The 25,010-nt window shown below is 44.7% G+C and overlaps 1 protein-coding gene across 1 annotated transcript; it reads left to right on the forward strand.

Moving 5' to 3' along the window:
• Positions 1 to 4,257: 4,257 nt before the first annotated feature.
• On the forward strand, positions 4,258 to 24,205 carry DHH (desert hedgehog signaling molecule). The gene is made up of 3 exons (XM_032210954.1): positions 4,258 to 4,921; positions 21,025 to 21,286; positions 22,488 to 24,205. Exons 1-3 carry the CDS (start codon positions 4,607 to 4,609, stop codon positions 23,153 to 23,155), a joined length of 1,245 nt encoding a protein of 414 aa, XP_032066845.1. The 5' UTR covers positions 4,258 to 4,606; the 3' UTR covers positions 23,156 to 24,205.
• Positions 24,206 to 25,010: the final 805 nt, after the last annotated feature.

The following is a 25,010-nucleotide window of genomic DNA, read 5'->3' on the forward strand; positions in this document are numbered from 1 at the left end:
TTACAAAATTCTCTAGATGTTTCCTTTATATTGTGGAAGTTGGAGAAAGATAATATTCTGCTACCTCAGTAGGTAATACAAATAATAGGTTTCTATATATCTGCTGAACTTTGTAAATGAAAAAACCTACTAGGGATAGAGGTCATATTTTGCTCTGGCTATGATTTTTTGTTTCAACCATTATTAGCTAGGCTCATAATAAATCATGGCTAGGTTTGTAAATCACTGTTTCAGCTACTCCAAACTTTTACATGGTTTGATATACGTAGATGTGAAACATTTCTGTACTTGGTTGCTCTGCCTATCAAATTAAGTCAAAGCTGTTTTCAATTGAGCTACATAATGCAAATCTGGACTTTTGTGTGTGTTGCAAAATGGGAATTTTAATACTTTGGGAATGGAGGAAACATTTTGTTTTTGAAACAACTATGCTTGTTTCAATCATGCTTGGCCATAATGGGGTGACAATGTTTTAGCGCATATGATTTGTCAACTGTGTTTCACAATCTAGTGTTAGGAGCCAGCTCACCGTGGAGATTTATGCAATCAATTTGGCGCAATATATGAATTGAATCATGTCAAAAAAGAAAACTGGGTTAATGAAAGGACTTGAAAGGAAAAGCCCAACCTGGTGGTCCTAAGTAGCTGAATCAGAATTACAGCTATAATTCCAGGCCTACTCTTCCAGTACAGATCAAATTTTTCTCTAGGCTCCAAATAGCACATCCACAGCCTATCAAATTTGAAATTAGAAAGAAGGGAGGAGGTAAGACTAAAAAAATACGTTATGAGAATGCTAATTAGGTGGCCTTTCTTAAGAAGCTTCAGGAGAGTGGATGACGGCCTTTTGTGATGGAAAAGACAGGAAGACAGAACCCAGGATTTAAGCTCACATTTTGTATGCATGTACGTGGTGGCTCAGTGGCTAAGATGCTGAGCTTATCTATCAGAAAGTTTGGCAGTTCGCCGGTTTGAATTCCTAGCACCACGTAACTTGAGTGAGCCCCCATTACTTGTCCTAGCTTCTGCCAACCTAGCAATTCAAAAGCATGTAAAAATGCAAGTAGAATAAATAGGAACCGCCTTTGGTGGGAAGGTAGCAGTGTTCTGTGCACCTTCGAGGTTTAGTCATGCCGGCCACATGACCAGAGACGTCTTCGGACAGCGCTGGCTCTTCGGCTTTGAAACGGAGATGAGCACCGCGCCCTAGAGTTGGGAACGACTAGCACATATGTGCAAGGGGAACCTTTATCTTATGTTTATATCTTTCCAGTTTGGGCACTCGGCGATGAAAAGGTTCGCCATCACCAGTGCAGAGCAATTTTACATACGCTTGGGGCAGTGGTGGGTTTCAAAATTTTTTAGAACCTCTTCTGTAGGTGTGGCCTGCTTTGTGGTAGTGGCTTGCCAGCCATGTGACTGTGTGGGAGTGGCTTGCCAGCCATGTGACAGTGGGAGTGGCTTGGTAGTCATGTGATGGTGGGCGTGGCCAACTTGTAAAATGTGAAACTCACTTAACGCTCTTGCTTAGCAACTAAAATATTAGCTCAGAAACCAGCATTTGAAGCACGCAACTCTTAAAGCTGTCAAGGTACAAGACCCTTGCACCCATAACCCTTTAGAAACACCCCCCCAGGGGTGTTCAAACTTGACAGCTTTAAGACTTGTGGACTCCCAGAATTCCTCCTCCAGTCATGTTGGCTCAGAAACTCTGGCAAATCTTAAAGCTGTCAAGTTACAAGACCCTTGCACCCCTAACCCTTTTGAAAAAAAAAACCAGGGGTGTTCAAACTTGACAACTTTTAAGACTTGTGGACTTCAATTCCAGAATTCCTCCTCTTGCTCTTCATCTTGATGATGTGTGGACGGGTGGTGGGAGGGAGTTGGAATCTGTTCTAAACGGCACTGTAGATTTGTGGAACATCTTCTATAGAAGAGGTTAGAACTGGCAGGAACCGACCCCACCCCTGAAGCTTATAACCATTTGTTTAGCAACCAGAGCCTTGTGATTGCTGTTTGCAATCTTCCTTGTTGGCTGTAGTTGTTTTTGAACCAACTACACTCCTGCATCATGCTTGGCCATAATGGAGTGATAACATTTTAGCTAATATGATTTGTCAACTGTGTTTCACAAGCAAAGTCAATGGGGGAAGCCAGATTTGCTTAACAACTGTTTGGTTCTCTTAACTCTGTTTGCTGACCTGTGGCAAAAAAATATTGTGTGCAACTCACTTAACCATCTTGCTTAGCAGTGGAAATCCTGCTCCCACTTGTCATAAGTTGAGTACTACCTACTGTATTTTTTGGAGTATAAGATGCACCTTTTTCCCTCAAAAAAGAGGCTGAAAATCTGGGTGCATCTTATACACTGAATACAGCATTTTTTGCCTCCTGAAACCCCACCCCCTTCACCAAAATAGAGGTGCAGAGCCTCTAGGAAGCTTTCAAATAGCAATAGCAATATAGCAATAGCAGTAGACTTATATACCGCTTCATAGGCCTTACAGGCCTCTCTAAGCGGTTTACAGAGAGTCAGCATATTGCCCCCAACAATCTGGGTCCTCATTTTACCCACCTCGGAAGGATGGAAGGCTGAGTCAACCCTGAGCCGGTGAGATTTGAACCGCTGACCTGCTGATCTAGCAGTAGCCTGCAGTGCTGCATTTAACCACGCTCCTGGGCGCTGGGGAGAGAATAAATGAGCAAAAAATGGGCTGATTTTTGCTCACTTTTGCCCCCCCCCTCCAGGAGTACTCTAAAAGCCTCCTAAAGGCTATACATGCCCTTTCCTTTTTTTAAAAAAAGGGGGCATTTTTGCGAAAAACACAAGGTGGTCTGTAGAGTACAAAAACTTTTTTTTTTTAAATTGCCTCTTCAAAATCTTGATGCATCTTATACTCTGAAAAATACAGTATATTCAAGCTGAGTCCTGGACGGTACCAAGTACAGGGGAAATTATTGCAGGCATCGGCCTTGACACCAGGCCCCCTTAATTCCATTCTGCTTCATCACCTCAGAAAGGGAAGGAAGCAATCATTATTGAGGCTCTTGTTATGAATGCCTTGCAGCAGTGGATCGGTGAGGAGGTACCAAAGGTCGACCTCCCTCCTCCTTTCTCTGCAGGGACGTACATAATTGATGGTGAGGCCTTGGCAATAAAAATCCTTCCTTCCTCTGCCCCCCCCCTTGAAGTTCTGGAAACGATCCGGGTTTTTTGTTTGAATGGTTGAGTCAACCTACCACGGAAGCAAAACCAGGGAAAGGAACATCCGAAAAATGCTGCTGAAGAAGCAACTTTTAAAACAATCGTTTTGACACCTGAGGTCCAATTTCAGCAGATCGTCCAAGAAAGCGGGAAAGAGTTTTCTTCTCTTTTGTCATCTCTCTAGGGCAGGGATGTCCAAACTTGGGAACTTTCAAGACTTGTGGACTTCAACTCCCAGAATTCCCCAGCCAGCCCTGCTCTAGGGCCAGGAAAGACTCAAGCTCCTTGCTCTCTGTTCAGAAGAAGAAGAAGAAGAAAAAGCAGCTTCAGGCAAGGATATTCTGCCTTATTTTCTCATATCCTGGAACGCAGGAAACGAGGCTGCAAGTGCAGGAAACCCGAGCAGCTCTTATTGATGCCTTTCAGCCTAGTGACCTACAGACCTATATTTCCCCTGAAGAAAGCCAGGTCGGCGGGGGTGGGTGGGGAGAACACAATCTTCATGCAAAGAGCCAGAGGTGCGCTGCCGCGCAGGGTAGCTGAAGAATGCTGGAACCGAAGCGGGGGGGGGGGGGTGAGAAAAGGACTCAGAAAGTGAAAATCTCACTCCGAAAACACCATTTCATTAGCCGCACGCCCCCCCCCCCTTTCTTTCCCCGTGCAAGGTAAATCGCGGGATCCCCGGCCTGCCCAGTAGGGGGCGCCAGGATGCAGGCTGGCACAGCTAAGAGGCGGCTGCCTGTTTCTGAGGTTGGGCAGGGAGGTGGCGGCTGAGTCCCCGCCGCGGCAATTGCGCGCTAGGTTGGAATCCTTAGGGTGCGCCTCCCTCTCTCCGGGAATCGGCCCCTGCCGCTTAAGGGAGAGAGAGAGAGGCGGCCCCGGGGGGAAGGATGTGGCCGGCACAGCAACTCTGGGGGGCCGGACTTCAAGGCGGATCCGGGCAGCGGGAGCCACCTTTCCCTCGCGTCCGCAACCAGAAGGGTGGCATCGCTCGCCTCCGCGCCTGGGGCTCCTGTCGCCCGCTAGCCAGCCATTGGGGAACGAGGCTCCCCGATGGCTTTGGTCAGGGAGAGACGCCAGGGGGCAGGAAGAGCCGGGCTGGTCTCTGGAAAGCGCTGGGAGCTGGGGTGGCGGCTTTGAAAGGGCCACTGTGCCTTGGCACGGGGAGGGGCCAGCATCGCGTATGGGGGCCAGGCAGTGGCACTGCGGGAGGAGACGCAGGGCACAGAGAGACCTTCCTGCCAGCAGCAGGCTCCTGAAGGGATGGGAGTGCGCAGGAATCCCCTTGGCTTCCCAGCAGCCTGGTCAGGGTGATGCCCACCCCAGCTGACTGCGCTCCTGGAGACCAGCAGAGACTTTCGCGTCTGAGGAGAGGGCCAGCTAAGCTGGCATCTGGCTGAGATGGCTTGGCGCAGGCTTACCCTGGTCAACCTGCTTGGGCTTTGCTTGACCAGCTGCCTTCTGTGCCCTGCTAAGGGCTGTGGCCCGGGCAGGGGGCCGGTAGGACGGAAGCAGTCCAGCCGCAGAAGCCTGGCCCCACTGCAATACAAGCAGTTTGTGCCCAACGTGGTGGAACAGACCCTGGGGGCCAGTGGCAAAGCCGAGGGCAAAATCAGCCGCCACTCGGAGCGCTTCAAGATCCTGGTGCCCAACTACAACCCTGACATCATCTTTAAGGATGAAGAGAATACAGGTGCTGACCGGTTGATGACAGAGGTGGGTGCTCCTCGGGGGCAAGGGTGGTCCTCCCCGGCTGCCCAGAGGCCCCGCAAGCTTGGGGCGCCCGGTTCAGCCCCGGCACGTGTGAGGCAGCAACAAAGCAGACTGTGACTCTGAGCATAGGATGACAGCCTCTCCTTTTAACTCTTGAGTAACCTGAGCAAGTGCACCCAACAGATCAGAGGATTTAACAAGTCTGCAAGCTTGAGCCCCAAGTACTTCTCTTTATACACACTAGCCGCTAGGCTTCCCTTCTCTCAGGCTGCTGGCCTTAAACGATAAAAGGTTATCTTTAGGCTTTGATTTGGGAATAGCCCCTTACAAGATGAGTCTAAATCTAGACAGAGCCATCTCAGAGAGCTATGGCTAATTCCAGAAGGATTTTTCCGTTCAGAGACATTGTTCTGAGATGCTGTGGACTTAATTTTCTGGGCGGGGGGAGGTTGCCTTGGTCTTTATGGCTGGTGGGGGGGGGGGCAGAACAGGATTGGCAAACAAGCACCAGTAGCAAATTTCTAAGCTACTCCCAGGAGAAATGTGCCTACCAAATTTTATTATAGTGCCTAGCTAACATTTCCCATATCAGAGAAAGTGCTGCAGGACTCCATCAGCCCCTTCATACTGCAAATAGCCTGTCTGTTTTTTTTCTGTTTTCTCAAGTCAATAAGAGAGACCGTCTTTTAAGACATGTTGATACCAAAGCAAGATATGCCACTACAATGGCCAATCTTGTGTATGCACCTATAAAACACTGGCATTGGCATTTCTTTTTAAAATGTCTCCTGTGTTGTGCTCTGCAGTTATAACATCTACTTGGGCTTCAGAGTATCACAGAAACTCAAAGGTACTTCAGTATTTTGTTGGAAAATGGCCAAGTGCTTGCTTGGGTAGAAAAATGCTTGCCCTGAAGTGGACCAAACCATTGTCTGCTGGATTTTAATTTGTTACTCAAGCGCACATAAAACTTTTCTGAGGAGTATTGCATCGTTGCAATTCTTAATTCTTTAGTTGAATTATTAGTGTGATTTGCAGTGGCATGTTGTGTTGTCTTGAAAATTTTAAATGGAAAAAAATGGGAAAACAGTATATATATCTAATTAATCTGCGTGAGGGAAACAATGTCGCTTTAGTGTTCTTTAGGGAGAAAAAAAAACAGCCCTTATTAATTCTGCAAAAAGAGGAGGAACCTTATGGAAGAGTTACATTTATTATCTTAACCAGCTTTCTTGGATCACAACCCACTTTGGGAAATGTTCAGAAAATAAAACTGTGCAAGGATTATATACACACATTGTGTGTTGTGGGGGAGAGGGAGAAGGAGAAGGGGAAAAAAAAGGAATTGCTTCAGAACAACCCAAATGCAATTAGCAGTTACAATGTGAGCCAAACATTAAGTTGGTTAATGTACATCAAGTGATATGTTAGGCCAAAAGTAATTTAAAAAAAAGCTAAGGCTGGTATGTTTAGAAACAAATAATTAGGAATACCTCCAGGATCTCAAAAGCACCAGAAAAAGGAGCAACACATTAACAAAGACTCTGCAAACTGCTTAGAAAGGGCTGCAAAGCACCGTGAAGCGGTATATAAGTCTAAGTGCTATTGTCATTCCAAGCCCGAAATGAACATTTCTGAAGATCTGAATGGAGATCATAATCACTGTATAGTATGATCAATTAACTCATAATGCAGGTTTAGGAAGGTGATTGGTTTTGCCAGCCTCCAAATCTAAGACAAAACACAAATTATAAGGAATTCAATTTCAGCCATAGGTGGCTGAAGGATTGGTCTCTACTGTAAAGGAAATAATGAGTAATTTTAATCCTCCTGCAGTAGATTATTTCTAAACATTTCTAAATATTTCTAGCAATGTGTGGAAGCCCCTCACAAGGAGATCTATCTTGGAACTGAGATGGAATTTCTTGGCAGTGAGAGCAATTAATCTATAGACCGCTTGCCTCCCAGAGTTGTAGGTGATCCATTGCTAGAAGTTCAGGATGGTATAAGAATTCGTGCCTTGGGCAGGGTGTTGGACAAGAAGATCTCCAAGAGATCCAGCCCTATGATTATATGATTTTTGGCTTAGAACAGAGGTGAAATTCAGCAGGTTCTGACAGGTTCTGAAGAACCAATAGTGGAAATTTTGAGTAGTTCAGAGAACTGGCAAATACCATCTCTGGTTGGCCCCAGGAGTGGGGTGGGATTGGAGAGTTTGCAGTATCCTTCCCCTGCTACACCCACCAAGCCACGGCCATAGAACCGGTAGTAAAAAAAATTGAATTTCCCCACTGGCTTAGAAATCCTCCACCTCTTCCTGGGTCCCCTAATAAAGCCCTCATCCTTTCTTTGGGAATAACCTGGCTCATGACGCTGTTTATGCAATAGACTCTCTCAGTTTTCCCCTTTGCTAAATATGCCTTTTTTAAATTTGGTTCTTTCTTGCTCTTTCTCTCTTTGGCCTCTGAATGCCCTTTCTGCTCCATCCTGTGCAATAGGAACTTAAGTGACTTCAAAACCATCTCCATTTCTTAATCTAAAAGATTCAGATTACCAGAAGGTCATCAGAAGCTATTATACAATGGCCATAATGACTGGCTAATGGATGAATCACGTATTCTTGGTCCCCCCCCCCCCACCATTTTTGCTGTTCATCTGATACATTGAACCCATACATTAAAACATGGGGAGGATTTGCGCAGCCTGCTAGGAGAAAATGTGGTTAGCTACTTTGTAGTTCAGTAGTTGGAGCCCTACTGGAAAAAAAATAATCCTTCTGCCCCCACTTCAAAGGCATTATTTGAAGTGATTGCAAGGCCAAAACCAATAGTGAAAAAAAGTGCTAATTCTCAGAACCAAAGGCAGATTATCCATTGATGGGTAGGAAGAATCTTGATGTTGGGGGTGTCATTACGCAGAGAAAGAGAAGAATCTATTGGCAAATGAAGCTGGCTTCTCCCCAGCAAATCTGATCCCTGGGATCCTTTGATTATAATCCATCCTTTTATGTTGAGCTGGGAAGGATTCTGGTCAGTGTTTCCCGTTAACTGTAGTCAAGGCGTGGTTGGAGATCCACTTCATAGAGACGCATGTGTGCTATCACAGCAATATTGGCTTTGTTTATTGGGGTAAAGCAGATTTTATTCTGGTCCTTGATTTATGACCGTTTGTTCAGCAACTGTTCAAAATTACGATGCTGAAAGAAGGGATTTACGGCTACCCTGTTTCCCCAACAATAAGATCTCCCCGGATAATAAGCCCAATCGAGCTTTTGAGCACATGCGCTAAAATAATCCCTCCCCCAAAATATTGCAACACAGCAGCAGCTATGAGGTGACCATGCTCGCTGCCTCCTGCATCTCAAAAATAATGACCTCCCTGAAAATATGGCCAAGGGCTTATTTCGGGAGTCAAAATAAAATAGAACCCTGTCTTATTTTCAGGGAAACACAGTAGTACTCAAAGTTATGGCTATTACAGCACTTCTGTGGCCATGCGATTGTGATCTGGGCTGTTGTCAACCCACTCAGACTTAGGACAGATTGACAAGCCCTCCACGATCATGTCATTTGCAATCTTCCCTGACGGTTTGCTCAGAAAGTCAACAGGGAAGGTCGCTCCCCACTCTGCCGTATGCTTCTCTCCAGCGTAGGGAAGGCAGGGCAGCTAGAAAGAAGGATTAATGTTCTAGTGGACGGTGGAAGGGGAGCCGATGCGCAGGGCTGGAAGAAGGAAGCTGTGACCCACCACGTTGGTTCTGTGCACTGAGGGGAACTGGCTGCTTTCTTTCGGTAGGCAGTTCCTTTGCTCCGTTCCTTTAACAACCTGTGCAATCGCTTAGTGGCCATACATGAGAGGGCTGGGAACAGCGATCATTGACCGAGGCAATCGGGTGACCTGCTATGGGTTTGTCCAGGTTCAGGCAAACCCATAACTAACGTTATGGCTGGTGTGGAGAACCTCCAAGTCCCATCCCTGGCTGGCCCTGCCTACCCCTCCCCTCCCAGGAGTCTCCACATGGCCAGTTTTGGATGTGAGGTGAGTGCAGAGCTGTGTGGAGGCTGGGGGAGGGGGAAAAATGGGCCTCCCGGAAGGCCTTCGGAGCCCAGTGGAGGCAGTTTTCGCCCTCCCAGAGGCTTGAGGAAAGTCTCCGGAGCCTGGGGAAGGCGAAAATGCTCCCCCCGGTGGTGCAGGAGGCCAACTAGGCCATGGCCACTATGGTCACGCCCACCCAGCACCCGGGAAGAGAACCTGTTGCTGACATTTTTAAAGCCCATCCCTGGAGCCAATCATGTGAGTGTCTCCCTTAATGATTGTAACCATTTAATGACTATGATGGGCAGATTCCATTATGGTCATAACTCAAGGACCACCTGGACTCAGTATATACAATTTTAAAAAGGAGCCTGTCCCCAGGGTTAATATACAAAAGAGAAAAGTTATGGGAGGGAAGAGGAAAAATAGCAAGTTCAGATATATAGTACAGCGTTAAAAAAAGGAGTGCTTTAATCATGGCCTGGAATATTTGATATAATTCTGGGATGGTCCTTCTGGAGGCTGATGGAAGGCCCTGCTTCCCATCTTATTCGCATCATCTAGTCTGATGAAATGGCTGCTGTTTGATGAGCGTTGCCTAAACAACCTCATGGCCCAGGTTGTTTCCCAAGAAAGGATTAAGGCTTTATCAGGGGACCCAGGAAGAGGTGGAGGACTTCTAAGCCAGAAATCATAGAATCATAGGGCTGGAAAGGACCTTGGAGGTCTTCTCATCCAATGCCTGCCCAAGGCAGAAATCTTTATGCCATCTTGAACTTCCAGTAATGGAGCACCTACAACTCTGGGTGGCAAGCTGTCCATAGATTAATTACTCTCACTTGTTGGATTTTCTTGTGATGAGCTTCCACTCATTACTAGAAATATTTAGAAATAGCCTACTGTAGGTGGATTAAGATTATTAATTCTAATAGAAAAATTGATTGAGGCTGGGATTTGGGTGGGTGGATGGGAAATTCCCATTTACTCTTAGATACATTGATCTGTTACAGATGGAGCATTCTGAAGTGCTCTCATTTTTTTTTAAAACAGACACAATATTAATCTCTTTCAATATTGTCTTGATTAAGAAAGTGCTTAGTGCCACCAGAATTGTCAGATAAAATTGATTTATTTGGTTTATATTCTGCCTCTCTACTCAGAGTAACTAATGCATCTAAATCAGGGCTGTCAAATTCCTGGCCCACAAGCCAGATGTATCACGCACTGGCCACGCCCATGGACGGTTTAGCAAAGGGGGGGGGAGTCCCGATAGATCATGTGATATTACTGTGACGACGGGAGTTTGACAGCCCTGATATAAATTGTCAACTAGACCTTTTGTTCATATCATGCAACAATGAACATATAGGATTTATTGTCAGACAACACAGTGATGGCCAGCAATTAAGATGCCTTCAAAAGAACTTAGATACGTGAAGGCTATTCTGACAGTGGAAATTAGTTGTGGTATCTGATGCTGAAATGCCATTTGGCTTAGCATGGATGAATCTACCATCGTAATTTCAAACTCAGACGTGATGGATGAACCACAATATTCCAGCTTGCTTATCAAATACGGCAAGTATGAGGATCTAATTGTTTGAAAAGTTGCTATGGTGTATGCCCTTGAAATAAGAACAAATATTCAAAAGAACAATAGAAATGGATGGCAGGAGAACTGAAATACATTTAACAAATAGTGGATAAATGGATCCAAAAGGGTGTGAAAAGGAAATATTGCATTCATCTGGGCAGGAAGAGAGAAAACACTACCAACTGCTAATATTTACAGATCTTTAATGCCATTTTTGTCACACCTTGTTTCATTTGGCAGGAACATTTGCTACATGGATGTAGTTTATAAAATTTGGGAGGGGAGGTGAATTTTGTACCAAACTTTCCAGCTTCTTCCTGAACTAAGAAGTGCCACCAAAGATGAATGGGTAGCATGATACCAGCAGAGATAGCCTACCAGACAGATGGCTTTGTGCCTACATCCTACAGGCATTCAATACAGTCCATCCCGTTTTGTGCACTGAGTTTGGACAGGAGTTGCTTATTCCTTTACTTGAAAACCCAGAAAATGTTCCTTCAGGTCTGTCTGAAGCCTTTGGATGGTAGAAAACATGGTGGTGAGGGAAAGAAGGGCATGGAAGGTGGGTGAGGAGAGCTGGTACTTCTCTGGGGGACAATGACATTTTGCCTTTGGTGGGTAGAAAGCTGAGTTCCTTCCAGTTTCCTGCTGCTGAGTCATAGCATGCCATCTGAAGGCAGGGTGGGCTGGCAGCAGTCATTCAACTCTGAATAGCTAAGGGGGTGTGCAGAGAACAAAGAGAAGAATGACAGGAAGGTTTAATGGCTCCCCTGGGGCATTAGAGGCTGCTTTAAGGTGAGACAGGAAGCTGGGTGATGTGGGCTTAAACACCACAATTATAAATATTCCTTAGAATGACTTCAGGAATGCATTTTGTTCATGCACAGGAGCTGACTAATAACATTGCTCACCTGTCCATTAAAGTTTTGCAGCCGAAGGGAGGAGTGCTTTCTCTGTCTTAAATACACGGGAGAAGGAGGAAAATTGATGCCAATAACTAGGCTGCCTAAAGATACTTCCACTCAGGCTAAGGAGGCTCCTTGCCCCACCTGCGTGGACATCACTACCTTCATAATTGGGGGTAGTTGGGTTTACCTGGGGAGAATATTTAAATTGATTGGGAATTCACAACTGCAAAACAAAGCATGAACCTCTGTCATCGCCCCCACTTGCAAAAAGGCCTCTGGACCTTTCTCAGAGAGACCCAGAGGAACTCTTTGTTAGCAACGATGGCAAGTGACTGCCCCTCGTGCCTTGTTCATGCCTGCCACCAAAATAAGTTGGGGGCAGAAAGCAAGCTCGCTGATGACCAAGAAAGGATTTTGTGGAAACTTGTATCCCCCCTGCCTCCAACTCTTTCTCAACACTCCCTGCAAACCTGGTTCTTCCCCTCAGGCCTGGGACTAGAGAGGCAGCTGATGGATCCTGTACGGCAGTGGTCTCCAACCTTGGCAACTTTAAGACTTGTGGACTTCAACTCTGGGAGTTCACAACTCTGGGAGTTGAAGTCCACAGGTCTTAAAGTTGCCAAGGTTGGAGACCACTGCTATACAGCAACTATGTTTGGGTGGTGCTGGGATCTTTTCGGTGTCTTTTGTAGAATCTTTGTATTATTCTATTTTTAATTGTCTTAGGCCGTATGCTACCCAGATAGAGGATAGAGCCAGGCCAGGCCATGATGATGAACCTATGGCACACGTGCCCAAAGTGGCACGTGAAGCCATGCTTCCCGGCACGCGTGGCCTTGCCTGTTTGTCTTCCGGGTTTCTGGCGGGCATGCGATGATCAGCTGTCCTTGCACGCGGCAGTGCTGAAAACCAGTGTGTGCATGCCACGCTGGCCAGCTGATTGCCGGGTGCCCATGCGCGCCAGAACCAGGAAGTTCAGCTTCTCTGGGGTGTGATCTCTTCACCCGCCCAAAAACCAGCCTGTGCATGCGTGCAGGTCAGCTGATCGTTGGGTGTGCATGTGCAGTAGAACCCAGAAGTTTGGCTTTTTTGGAGCGTGGCCCCAATGAGTGCACACGGACGACATCTCCACGTGATGTTTTGCCATCACTGACCTAGAAACTACAGATAGTCCTCAACTTACAACTATTCAACTATTCATTTAATGACTGTTTAAAGTTATAATGGCACTTTAAAAAGTGAACCATGACCAGTTTTCACCAATTGCATCATCTCCATGGACATGAGATCAACATTTGGGTGCTTGACAATTTCCACAAATGTAGAACAGTTGCACTGTCATGGGGTCATGTGATCATCATTTGTAACCTTCCCAGCCGGCTTCCAACAAGGTCACTGGGGGAAGCATGATTCATTTAACAACCAGAGTGATTCACTTAACAACAGTGGCAAAAAGGTCATAAAATGGGGGCACACTTAACAACCATCTTGCTAAAGCAATGGAAAGTTTGGGCTCCATTGTCATCATAAGTTGAAGATCACCTGTAACTAAATACCTAAACCACAACTACATGCAGTGGTTAATTTTGTGAAATTGTGGCAAGCGCATGGAAATGTCCCTAGTTATGTCCTCAAAATTCCAAATGTGCCCCTGTCAAAAAATTTGCCTGCTTTGGGGGAGGGCAAAGAAGCTAGGAAAATAATTTCCAATATGTTGAGGTTTGTGATAACAAATGATCTCAGTTGCCAAAAATAAAATCCCCTTGGCTCCATCTTCTGTTCTTCCCATTTCCTCTTCTTTTTATACATTTCACCTAGATTGCTGTCCTTAAATTGTCTTTATATTCCACCTGAGACCAAGAGCCCCAATTACTCTCAAATTCATTCTGTATCAGGACTAAAATGCTACATAATATGTTTGTGCAGAAGTAAGTGCACACTATAAGCCTGGTAAATTGTCCAAAATTGCAGCTTAGATTTGAAGAAAAACAAAAAGATGGGCCTTAACAGAGACTATACGCCTTTTGTAATAACCTTCCTTGCTCCCCCCCCCCCCCCCGTTTTAACTTTTTATTTCAGTTTGTAAAAATCCTACCCTCTTCTCTCTGTGTGTGTGAGAGAGATCTGCCCAATAATCCCTACTGAACAAAGTTCTCTTTTATCAGCTTTGCTCTTCTGATATGAGAATAACTTCAAGGTTTCTTTGAAACTGCTACTTACATGTTTATACAAAGCAAAACAAGCTTCTCTTTCAGCCTAAAAATGTGCAGTGAATATTCCCGCACTCACATTGCCTTGCCAAGGCAAAAAAAATGTATTAACTGAAGCTTTTTAAAACTTTCCTCTCCTGTCCTATTCCACTCTATGCTCATTAAGGGACATTCAAGAAAAAAAATGCAATTATCTTTGCCAAGAGATGAGGCAGAGCCTTTTCAACAGGTTGGGTACAAATTAATCAGTGGAAAGGCTTGCCTTCAGAAGTTGTGGGTGCTTGAACACTGGAGGTTTTGAAGAAGAGAACATTCATTTGTCTGAAATGTTAAGTTCCTGCTTGAGCAGGGGGTTGGACTCAGTGATGGGATTCAAATAATTTAATAACCGGTTCTTTGCCCTAATGACCAGCTGGGTAGAAGGGGGTTTGGTGGTCATGTGACTGTGTGGGCATGGCCAACTCAACATTCCTCAAGTCGATGGGGCGCTTCGCCTTAGCTGTTACAATGGAATAAGGGTTAACCGGAGAGGCATCTTCTGTAAGCAGGACAATAAAGATTAGGCTAGAAACAACCCCTCCCGAATGATGAATGTATGTTGCCTACCATGTATGTAGAATGTATGTAGTTACCCCTCCCGAATGATGAATGTATGTTGCCTACCATTTTATTACATGTCTTCTATCTTGATGTTTGTGTTCCCCCCTTCCCAGTTTTATGTGAGCCGCCCTGAGTCCCCTCAGGGAAAAGGGCGGCCTACAAATTCTAATAAAACTCCAAACTCCAAACACCAGAATATTTCCTTCCTGCCTTCCTTACAGGATTAGCCCTGTAAAGTGGAAAAAGACAAAATGAGATTTCTTCCAACAACCGGTTCTCCGAACTGCTTAGAAAGTTAACAACTGGTTCTCCCGAATAGATGCGAGCTGGCTGAATCCCACCACTGGTTGGACTAGAAGACCTCCAAGGTCCCTTCCAGCTCCGTTGTTCTGTATTCTGTAATTTTTTCCCCACCAAGTATTCACTGATACAAAACCTGTAGCAGGAAACTTATTATTATTTTTTGGGGGGTGGTTAGGTAAACTTACGTGACTCTCCTATGAATATTCAATTAAATTTTTCTGAATCTGTATTTTTTCCTTGCATGTGTATTAAGTTTCCAGTCCTTTTACTTTAAAGGTGGAGAGTAAAAAAAAACAGGAAACATATCCCTCCTTCTTGCTATTTTGTCCAGCAAGGGCAAAGGACATTGGGAGCATTTTAAGCTGATTGTTGTTAAAATTGACACTAATTTATAATGTTTCCTTAGTTTATTTAAGACTTGCCACCTCAAATCCTGTGGATTGCAGGCTTAAGAATGAAGTTGGTAAATTCCCCTTTTCAGCATATGAAAAGTCCAAGTGCAGCTTGACTAAATAAATTTAACGACTCATCATAATGCGTACTCCTTTCAAGTACATCATAAAAACAGACCCTTGCGATGCAAAATTGCATTATATATTTTGAGGAGAAAGGTTGTGATAGCTTTTAGCTATCAAGTGGCTAGGAATGTTGCTGCTGGAGTAAAGCAGGGGATGATAGACTTCTGTCCTTCCTTGTAGCGATTTTTGAACATCTCCCAATAGCCCCAACCAGTGTGAATTATGAGGAGCAATGCCAGGAGGTATATAGTTCCTCCACCAGCTTCACAATCTCCTTCTAGCCCAAAGGGGTCATTGTAAGAGTCATCTGCCTCCTGCCTCAGTGGGAAGCTTCTAACTCCAGATGGGCAACTTCTAAGTTCCCCATCTTCCAACAGGAGCTCAGGAGTTTCCTACTTCCCTGCCACTCAAAGTCCACTGCAAGAAAGCAGCTGTTCCGTCTGAAGCCTGCTGGGTGCTGAGAGACCTCCAGTGGGAGTCACAAGGGGGGGAAGGCTGGCACCCAATGAGGTCCCATCTATGACACGTCCTACGGTGCCCTTTTTCCCCCTGCGTTGACACCAGTCCCGGGCCTGTGGAGTGACTGAAAGAGTCCTTTGTGGCAAAGTTGATGATTTTGCTGTTATTACCCGAGGAGTTTGAATTCTCGCCGAGTTAAGTAATTCTGGGCCTGGAAAACAGCTATTGTGTTCAGGCCCAGGAGCCCATGGGAAGCCTCTCGCATTCCTCTTTGGGCTTCTAGCTTGCTCTTTTCACTATAGACAAGGCTGTTTTTTAAAAAAAAAATGAAATGCCCTTTTCTCCCACTCACTTCCTGTTCCCCCACCCTTTCACCACCTCTTTCCTCTTTCCGGTCGCTTTATTCAGCCAGGTGTTCCGGTTGCCCATACCTGGGTCTCAGAGAGCCATGTAGCTTCATGTCATAACTGGATTGATTTACATGAGATAATCAGTTCTTTAGTTTGAGGGTCCAACAACATCTGGGAACCAGGTGGGGAGCAATCTCTGGCTTGGGAGGACAGTAGAGTTAGTCCTCAACTAACAGCCATTCATTTAATGACTTGTTTGAAGTTACAACAGCACTGAAAAAAGTGATAGGACTGTTTCATGACGGTTGCAGCTTCTCCATAGTCACATAATCAAAATTCAAATGCTTGGCAACTGGCATGTATTTATGATAATTGCAGTATCCTGGGGTCTTGTGATCATCTTTTGTGACTTTTGGACAAGCAAAGTTCACATGTTAATACCACTTTATAATGCCTTGGTAAGGCCACAATTGGAATACCGCATTCAGTTTTGGTCATCAAAATGTAGAAAAGATGTGGAGACTCTAGAAAGCGTGCAGAGAAGAGCAACAAAGATGATTAGGGGACTGGAGACTACATGAAGAACGGTTGCAGGAACTGGGTATGTTTAGTTTAATGAAAAGAAGAACTAGGGGAGACATGATAGCAGTGCTCCAATATCTCAGGGGTTGCCACAAAGAAGAGGGAGTCAAGCAATTCTCCAAAGCAACTGAGGGCAGGACAAGAAGCAATGGGTGGAAACTAATCAAGGAGAGAAGCAACTTAGAACTGAAGAGAAATTTCCTGACAGTTAGAACAATGAATCCAGTGGAACAATTGCCTTCAGAATTTGTGAATGCTCCAACACTTGAAGTTTTAAGAAGATGTTGGATAACCATTTGTCTGAAGTGGTGTAGGGTTTCCTGCTAGGCAGGGGGTGGGACTAAAAGACCTCCAAGATCTCTTCCAGCTCTGTAATTCTATTCTATTCTAAAGTCAATAGGGAAGCCTGATTCACTTATTAACTTTACAACTCCAGTGATTCACTTAACAATGGTGGCAGTTTTTATCCGTGGGCTGTCAGCCTCCTAAATGTGAAATAATATCATAACTACATAGTACGATGGACTTGCAGGGCCATCACAAGGTGTAACATATTCACACTGGTGTAAGGGACTGGGTGTTTGTTAATATGATTTATTGGGTTAGGGATTTTTTTTTCTTTTTTCTTTGTCTTCACCGTGAGTTGTATTGTGTTTGGGGGGGTGCACTGTGGGAGCTCAACCAATCTCATTGTACATACGTTGTGCACTGACAGTAAAGAATTATTATTAAGAAAGCTCGTAAAATGGGGCAAAGCATTAAGTGAGTCTTGCTTAGTAACAAACATTTTGGGCTCAATTGTGCCCACAGGTCAGAGGCAACCTATAATTGTTTCATCATCTCAGAATTTCTAAGTCCTAAGATAATGTAAATTGTTAAAGACAAAATAGGAGGCAGGGGTATTAGGTATACACTGGTACCTTTGTAGTCATCATTAATTGGTTCCGGGTGGTGCAATGAGTACCAAAAATGATGAGTATCAAACAGATGGTTTCCCATGAGAAGTAATGTAGCGAGTCACAAGGCAGCTGACACCGACAAGTTCTAGTTTGTGTGTTGAGTACCAAACAAACAATGAGTACCGGGACATTTTTGCATCAAAATGATTACCAAATTGAATGAGTTTCAAAGCAGGTGAATACCAAGGTACTGTTAAATGTATAAATGTATTTTAATAGATAATATACATTAAAATATTAAATAAATATAAATATATACAATGTATTTATTTTCTCCACCTTTATTACTTCATAAATAATCCAAGGCAGCAAATGTACCTAATCCTCCTCCCTCCTCCTATTTTCCTACAAGAAGAGCCCTGTGAGGTGGGTTGGGCAGAAAGAGAGAAGGACTGGTCCAAAATCACGCAGGCAGGTTTCATGAAGCAGCAAAATGAGTGATTCCACGGGAAACAGGAATCTATATATAATTTCAGCAGCCTAATGTATGTATTTACTCGAAGACACATTTTGCAAATATTTTCATATGTAGATCCTACATACAAATTCCTAAAGTGTATTCAGTGATGTAATTCATTGTACATAAATGCAGTATTCAGCATGCTGGGTACTTAGAAAAATAAAAGGAATTGTGATTTTTAAAAAAGTACCATATGTTAAGGAAAGATTTAAGTAACAAATCATTGCATTTTGGAATATTTTGTTCCATTAAAGCAATTTAGCGACCTGCATAATTTATTCAATGTTTGTATACAGGGTGTATCAAAACAAGTCTCATAGAATTGAATATATTGAATAAATTACCTCAGATATTTGAATTCATTGCCATTTTCTTTTAAACATTTCTTTATTGTTTGACACACAATCTTTCAAATATTCCTAAGTATGGAATATTTTCTCTTATGTTTGCAGATTTCCTTTAGATCATCTGGTAGACTATATCACTTCCTTCCTTCCTTCCTTCCTTCCTTCCTTCCTTCCTTCCTTCCCTCCCTCCCTCCCTCCCTCCCTCCCTCCCTCCCTCCCTCCCTCCAGATTACTTTCGATGCAGTCTGTATATTTAAACTATAATTCCTCTCCTGTAAGCCACAGAAGGTGTCTTTTGGGGCAAAGAGATGTTGAAGCCATGAATATTTGACTGATTCCTTGTAAGGATTATGAGATATACAGTTCATAATAGAGAGATAACTCTAAAAATCAATGGAAGAAAGTAGAGGCAAGAGAATGGGGAAGGATTCAGGATGAGGTAGGAATAGCCCTTGAAGAAAAGCTGATTTCACCAGGGCACACTCTAGGGAACAGGACAGTGGTGGGTTTCAAATTTTTTTAGAACTTTTTCTATAGGTGTGGCCTGCTTTGTGGGAGTGGCTTGTTGGCCATGTGACTGGGTGGGAGTGGCTTGCCAGCCACGTGACTGAGTGGGAGTGGCTTGGCAGTCATGTGACTGGGTGGGCATGGCCAACTTGTAAAATCTGGTGAAACTCACTTATCAATGCTCTTATTTAGCAACCAAAATGTTGGCTCAGAAACTGGCATTTGAAGCACGCAAGTCTTAAAGCTGTCAAGTTACAAGACCTTGCACCCCTAACCCTTTAGAAAAAAAAACCCAGGGGTGTTCAACCTTGACAGCTTTAAGACTTGTGGACGTCAGAATTCCTCCTCTCGCTCTTCATCTTGATTATGTGCCGGGGGGGGGGGGAGATGGAACCGGTTCTAAACAGCACTGTAGATTTGTGGAACCTCTTCTATAGAAAAGGTTAGAACTGGCAGGAACCCACCCCTGGAACAGGACAAAAAACCCTCCCACTTATTTTGAGAGAACATTTAACAGGATGTTATTCAGTCAAGGAATCTTTCATCTGCCTACCCCAATCTGCCTGTTCTAAATTCAGGTTAATTAAAAACCAGGTAATGAATTGGAATGTATTTTTCTCAGGGTGGTTGAGTTGGTGTTTTTTTCCACCTGACTGCTTCAGGCGAGAGATGGCCTAATTTCAAAGAATTAATGGTTAATTGTCAATGGCCAAGATCAAGCCCACCGATCCTCCCACTTTAAAAGTCACCCTTTCCCCTAGTTCTTAATAAACAGTGCAGAAAATGGGGGGGGGGGGACGACAGCATAAGACTATTGAAAAATTCCAAGGTTTTTTTCTGAAAAAGTACTTCAAAAGCTGAATATTTATACATGTACACACACACACATTCATGCAAAATTGGTTTTCGCTTTTGCAGACATGCTACATTTTTTATCTTTTATTCTTGCCTTCATGCTTAGCTAATTATTTGCTTTCTTCTTGTCTGATTATGTGATCTTTTTGTTCATTTAATTTAACAAACATAGGAACTAAATAAAAAGAAAAAAGCTATTATAGACTATTAAAGGCTTTTTTTAATTCTCCGGGTTTCCAACTGGAAATGCCTTTGGCAGATAGCTCCATTCCAATTCATAAGAAAGACATGATTAATGATGTTTAAAGGATGTTTTGTTTTATTGGGGGTTTAATTGAGTTCTGTTACATATACTAAACTCAACCACTGGCAGCAAATAAGAGTGTGAATCTGAGAGCTTCTCGACTTATTCCAAAATTTTGCTGTCCATCTACAGCTGGGGTGTCAAACTCAAGGCTGCTTAGATCTGGCTGTGGGGCCACTCTGGAAACAACAAAGGATCAGCCCACAGTGTCTCTGCCAGCAGAAACGGAGCTCAGGAGGATCGCACTTAACAACTGTCTCATTTAGCGACCAGAAATGTTGGGCTCAATTGCAGTTGTAAGTCGAGGACTACCTGCATTCTAGGACAGCAATGGCACCTTTTTGTTGTTGTTGTTGGGTGCCAAAAATGCATGCATGTATGCGCGATAGTGTGTGTGCCAGCATCCATAATGCAAAGCGTGCCCCCACATGCACATGCATGCACAACACCCACCCACACACACTCCCCCTCCACGTGCTGCACTACTTGCCTCCAAGCTGAGCTTGGTATTTCCTCCAGCGGGCTGGGGGAGGCCATTTTCGCCCCCCCCCAGATGCCAGGAAAGCCTCCGGAGCCTGGGTAGGGTGAAAAATGAGCCCAATAGGCCTATCAGAAGTTTGGAAACGATCCATTTCTGGCTTCTGGTAGGCCCTTTGGGCCCATTTTTTTCCTCCCCAGGCTCCGGAGGCTTTCCTAAGGAGCCTGGGGTGGGCAAAAATGGCCTCTCCTGGCCCTCTGGAAGCCAAAAATCAGCTGGCTGGCATGCTCATCTGCACTGGAGTGGATGGCTCATGTGCTGGCAGATATGGCTCCGCATGCCACGTGTGGCACGCATGCCATAGGATCGCCATCACAGTTCTAGAAAAAATAGATAATAATCACGACCAAAGTGCTACTTTCCAGTCGCTTTGTGGAGCACTAAGAATTAAAAAAGGGAAAAGTGAACTAGTGACAAAGTTGAACCCAAGAGCTTGAAAATGGCTCTGGACCGGAGCTGGTTCAATTGCTGGTGCCTCGGGATGGTCCTTCTCCTCCTCCATCTCCCAACCCTCCTTTAAGTCTCTGTTTCAATGCAGCTTGGATCTTAATGCCATCTACCTCTTTGCTTCCTGCAGCGTTGCAAAGATCGAGTGAATGCCTTGGCCATCGCCGTCATGAATATGTGGCCGGGCGTAAGACTGCGAGTGACGGAGGGCTGGGATGAAGACGGACACCACCTGCCTGACTCTCTACACTATGAGGGCCGGGCGCTGGACATCACCACCTCTGACCGTGACAGGGAGAAGTACGGCATATTGGCCCGCTTAGCTGTGGAGGCTGGCTTCGACTGGGTGTACTATGAATCCAAGGCGCACATCCATGTTTCTGTGAAAGCAGGTACAGAGAGGACTTTGCCCCCAAAGTATAAAAAGGGGGATGGTGGATTTGCCGGTGGGATTTGCATGAATCCATTTGAAGAGCAGAATTCCTAGGCTCCATTACCTGCCTGGACAGAGAAAAGAGCCAGAGAATAGTTTTTATGAATGGGTTGGGGGGAGCATCAGACTTGGCACTTTTCCAAATTAGGCAACATATTAATACTTGTAATGATTCTGTCTTCTTATGTCCTTCGATATAAGATGAACGGCTATATAAATATTTTAAATAAACACTGTGTGTTAAACTAGGTTGATTCCTAATCCAGGCCGTAAATAGAGTTAAATCTCTTTATTTAGAGTAAGTATTTCTATTTTTTTATCCCCAAGAATCCCGAAGCCAGTCTTAAAATAAGTGTAAAATCAGAATAAAGCCAGAGCAAAAATCAGAAGGAGACCATTATTATTCCTATTAAAAGACAAATGTTGGCAAGGGAATAATACCATGATTAAAATAAAGTTTTTAAAAGGAAGTTTCCCCTTCGTACATGTTAAACCACAACATCCAGGCCAGCAATGACCTTGGCACTTAGAGTCTTCCTTTTTCTTCTCCCTACAGCAAGGGTCATCCTTGGGTTGAGGTCCAGCGCTCTTCCCACTGCCCATAGACTCCAATGGCCTTGGCATCAACACAGTCGTGGGATTCAATTTTTTTTACTACCGGTTCTGTGGGTGTGGCTTGGTGGGTGTGGCATAGCTTGATGGGCGTGGCAGGGCAATGTTATTGCAAAATCCCCATTCCTTCCTGATCAGCTGGGACTCGGGAGGCAGAGGATAGATGGGGGCAGGGCCAGGCAGAGGAGGTATTTAACAGTTCTCCAAACTACTCAAAATTTCTGATACTGGTTCTCCAGTACTGGTTAGAACCTGCTGAATACCATCTCTGCAACAACACCTGGCAGGGAAATTAGATGTTCTAGGACAGGGGTATCAAACTCGTGATGACACGTCGTCATGTGACATGTTGCAAATTTTCTCCCTTCGCTAAAACGGGGATGGGATTGCCAGTGTGTGACACATCCGGCCCGTGGGCTGCACATTTCACACCCCTGCTCTAGGAGGCTCCCAAATGCAGTCAAAGACAGGAGGCTCTCAACCTTGAACCCAGGGGACCAGAACCCAAACGCAGCCCAGCTCATGATGTTGCCTGTTAAATTCCCTAGATAACTCCATGGCTATTCGTGCAGGCGGCTGCTTCCCTGGCGATGCGACCGTGACGCTGCAGAGCGGCGAGAAGAGGAGCCTCTCCAAGCTGCGCCACGGAGACTATGTATTCAGCGTAGATCAGAACGGACAAGTGACCCTTAGTGAGGTTCTGCTCTTCCTCCACCGGGAGCCACACCAGCAGACCCTCTTTGTGGCCATCGAGACAGAAGAACCTGTTCGCCGGCTGCTACTTACATCCTCTCATCTCATCTTCGTTGCACGGGACCCGGTCAACAGCACAATGGACTTTTCTCCTGTGTTTGCCAGCAGAGTATGTGTGGGGGACTCCGTTTTGACATACCAGGGGGGCGACCTTCCCTTGCATCCTGCCCGAGTTGTCCGTGTTTGGCAGCAAGAGGGCACTGGTGTCTATGCCCCCTTGACCACTCATGGCACGATCCTGGTCAATGAGGTGCTGGCCTCCTGCTACGCAGTCCTTGAAAGTCACCATTGGGCTCACTATGCCTTTGCCCCCTTGCGCTTTGTCTACGGCATCTTCTCACTGCTGTCCCTGAAGGGGGACTCCAGAAACTGCAGTGCTCAAGAAACAGGCGTGCACTGGTATTCACAGGTTCTGTATCATCTGGCGTGGGACTTGCTGGGCCAGGATGCACTTCGCCCCTAAGAGGCTGGCTGGGCTGCTTGTTTGCCAGACAAAGTTAAGCTCATCAAGTCTTTAGACAAAGGGAGACCCCTGAGCATTTGCTTGGCTCCATATCTCCTTGCCCTCCTGGCTGGCTAATGATTCTAGAGCTGAGGTCCCTTTAAAGCATCAACCTTTGCAACAGAGAAACTAGCCTGTGGCCACGTGGGAGTTGGATTGAGGGATTAGGTCAACTGATACCAGTACTCCTGCCGTAGGTTGCATATCACAGGCACTGGACTTCCTACAGATGTGTTTGGGGAGCTTAAAAATATCTGAGGCATGCTGTGTTCTCCTAAATTTAGCACAAAGTCAATAAGCCCACTGTCTTAATTTTAGCAGGTGAAATGGATTTCCCATAGGTGACTTGATTGACTGGGCTTATAAAACCAGCATAAGGTCAGCCATGCCTGTAAAAAAAAAATCCCCCTGCAGCTGCCTTAATGGGATAAGTCAGGAAAGAGCGAGGTACTGTACAGTAAAAACAAGTGCTGGTCATTTCTAGATGACCAGAAGATATTTCAACTTCCTCTAGCTTCAGAAATGTATCTGAGTATTTCTGTGCTGTGCATTAGAAGAAAGGTAACACACAGGTTGGCTTGACCCTTCAATTTGGGCAGGTGATATGGAAACCTGCAAGGCCTGTCTAACTCAGGGCCAGTGGGGCTTTTCCAAGAAGGTCAAGAAACGTGCTGGGGGCCAAATATGAAATAAGAATGGCTTATAGCAGAACATGGGTAGCGTCTGTATAGCTTGACATCCCTTTCCTTACTGAGTTTCAGCACTGGATTCAAGAAAGAAGGAAAAGAGGCAAATCCAACCTTTTTCAAGGCAAGATCTCATAACCATCCATGCTGGAATGATGATTGAATGGTGGTACAGGTCATCCTCAACTTACAACCATACGTTTCATGGCCATTTGTGGAGTTAAAACGGCATTGGGAAAAAGTGACAGGCCCGTTTTTTTAACATGAGTGTTGCAGTATACCTGTGGTCATGTGATCAAAATTCAGACGCTTGGCAACTGGCATGTATTTATGACAGTTCTGCTGATGTGGTCCCTTTTTGTGACCTCCTGACAAGCAAAGTCAATGCGCAAACCAGATTCACTTAGCAACCATGTAACTATCTTAACAAGTGCAGTGATTCATGTAACAACTGTAGCAAGGAAGGTCGTAAAATGGAGCAAAATTCACTTAACAATTGTTTTGCTTAGCTATGGAAATTTTGGGCTTAACTGTGGTCATACGTTGAGGACTATCTGTATCAGTGTTTCTCAACCTTGGCAACTTGAAGATGTCCGGACTTCAACTCCCAGAATTCCCCAGCCAGAATTGGAGTTGAAGTCCAGACATCTTCAAGTTGCCAAGGTTGAGAAACACTGATCTGTATGCTACATAGCCATGGGACTTGCTGCCTCATCTCTTTTCTGACACTCTCGGATCTTAAGCAAGATCCACCTGCATTTTCCTCTTGCCACTATGGGCAAGAGGTGAACAGAAAATTAATACTTCCTTATGAAGATTAAAATCCATGCTACTCCCTGAAGTCTGCAGTACATTAATGAGAGTAACATTTAACTGGCACTCCAGAGTTTTTATTTTTATATTTATGTAAGTAGTAAATTAAATGTGGTCTGCCACCTCTTGTCTTGTACTGTAAGAGATACTAATTGGATGTTTTTGACAGGGAAATGAATGGAAGGAGCAAGCTGTTATTTCTGCAGGCTGTTTAAGTCTTCCTTTTTTTTTTTTGCAATATATTTTTGTGTGTCTTCAACTAAAGAGAATTACTTTGACTCTGGTGTCCTGATGTGTTTCTTGAAGGATCTGTTTCA

Source organism: Thamnophis elegans, chromosome 2 (genome assembly GCF_009769535.1).
Source record: "Thamnophis elegans isolate rThaEle1 chromosome 2, rThaEle1.pri, whole genome shotgun sequence".
NCBI lineage: Eukaryota > Metazoa > Chordata > Lepidosauria > Squamata > Colubridae > Thamnophis > Thamnophis elegans.

Coding starts and splice junctions, on each gene's coding strand:
- DHH (XM_032210954.1), top strand. CDS start 4,607: ATGGCTTGGCGCAGGCTTACCCTGGTCAACCTGCTTGGGCTTTGCTTG. Junction 4,922..21,024: donor CTGACCGGTTGATGACAGAG/GTGGGTGCTCCT, acceptor TGCTTCCTGCAG/CGTTGCAAAGATCGAGTGAA. Junction 21,287..22,487: donor CCATGTTTCTGTGAAAGCAG/GTACAGAGAGGA, acceptor TAAATTCCCTAG/ATAACTCCATGGCTATTCGT.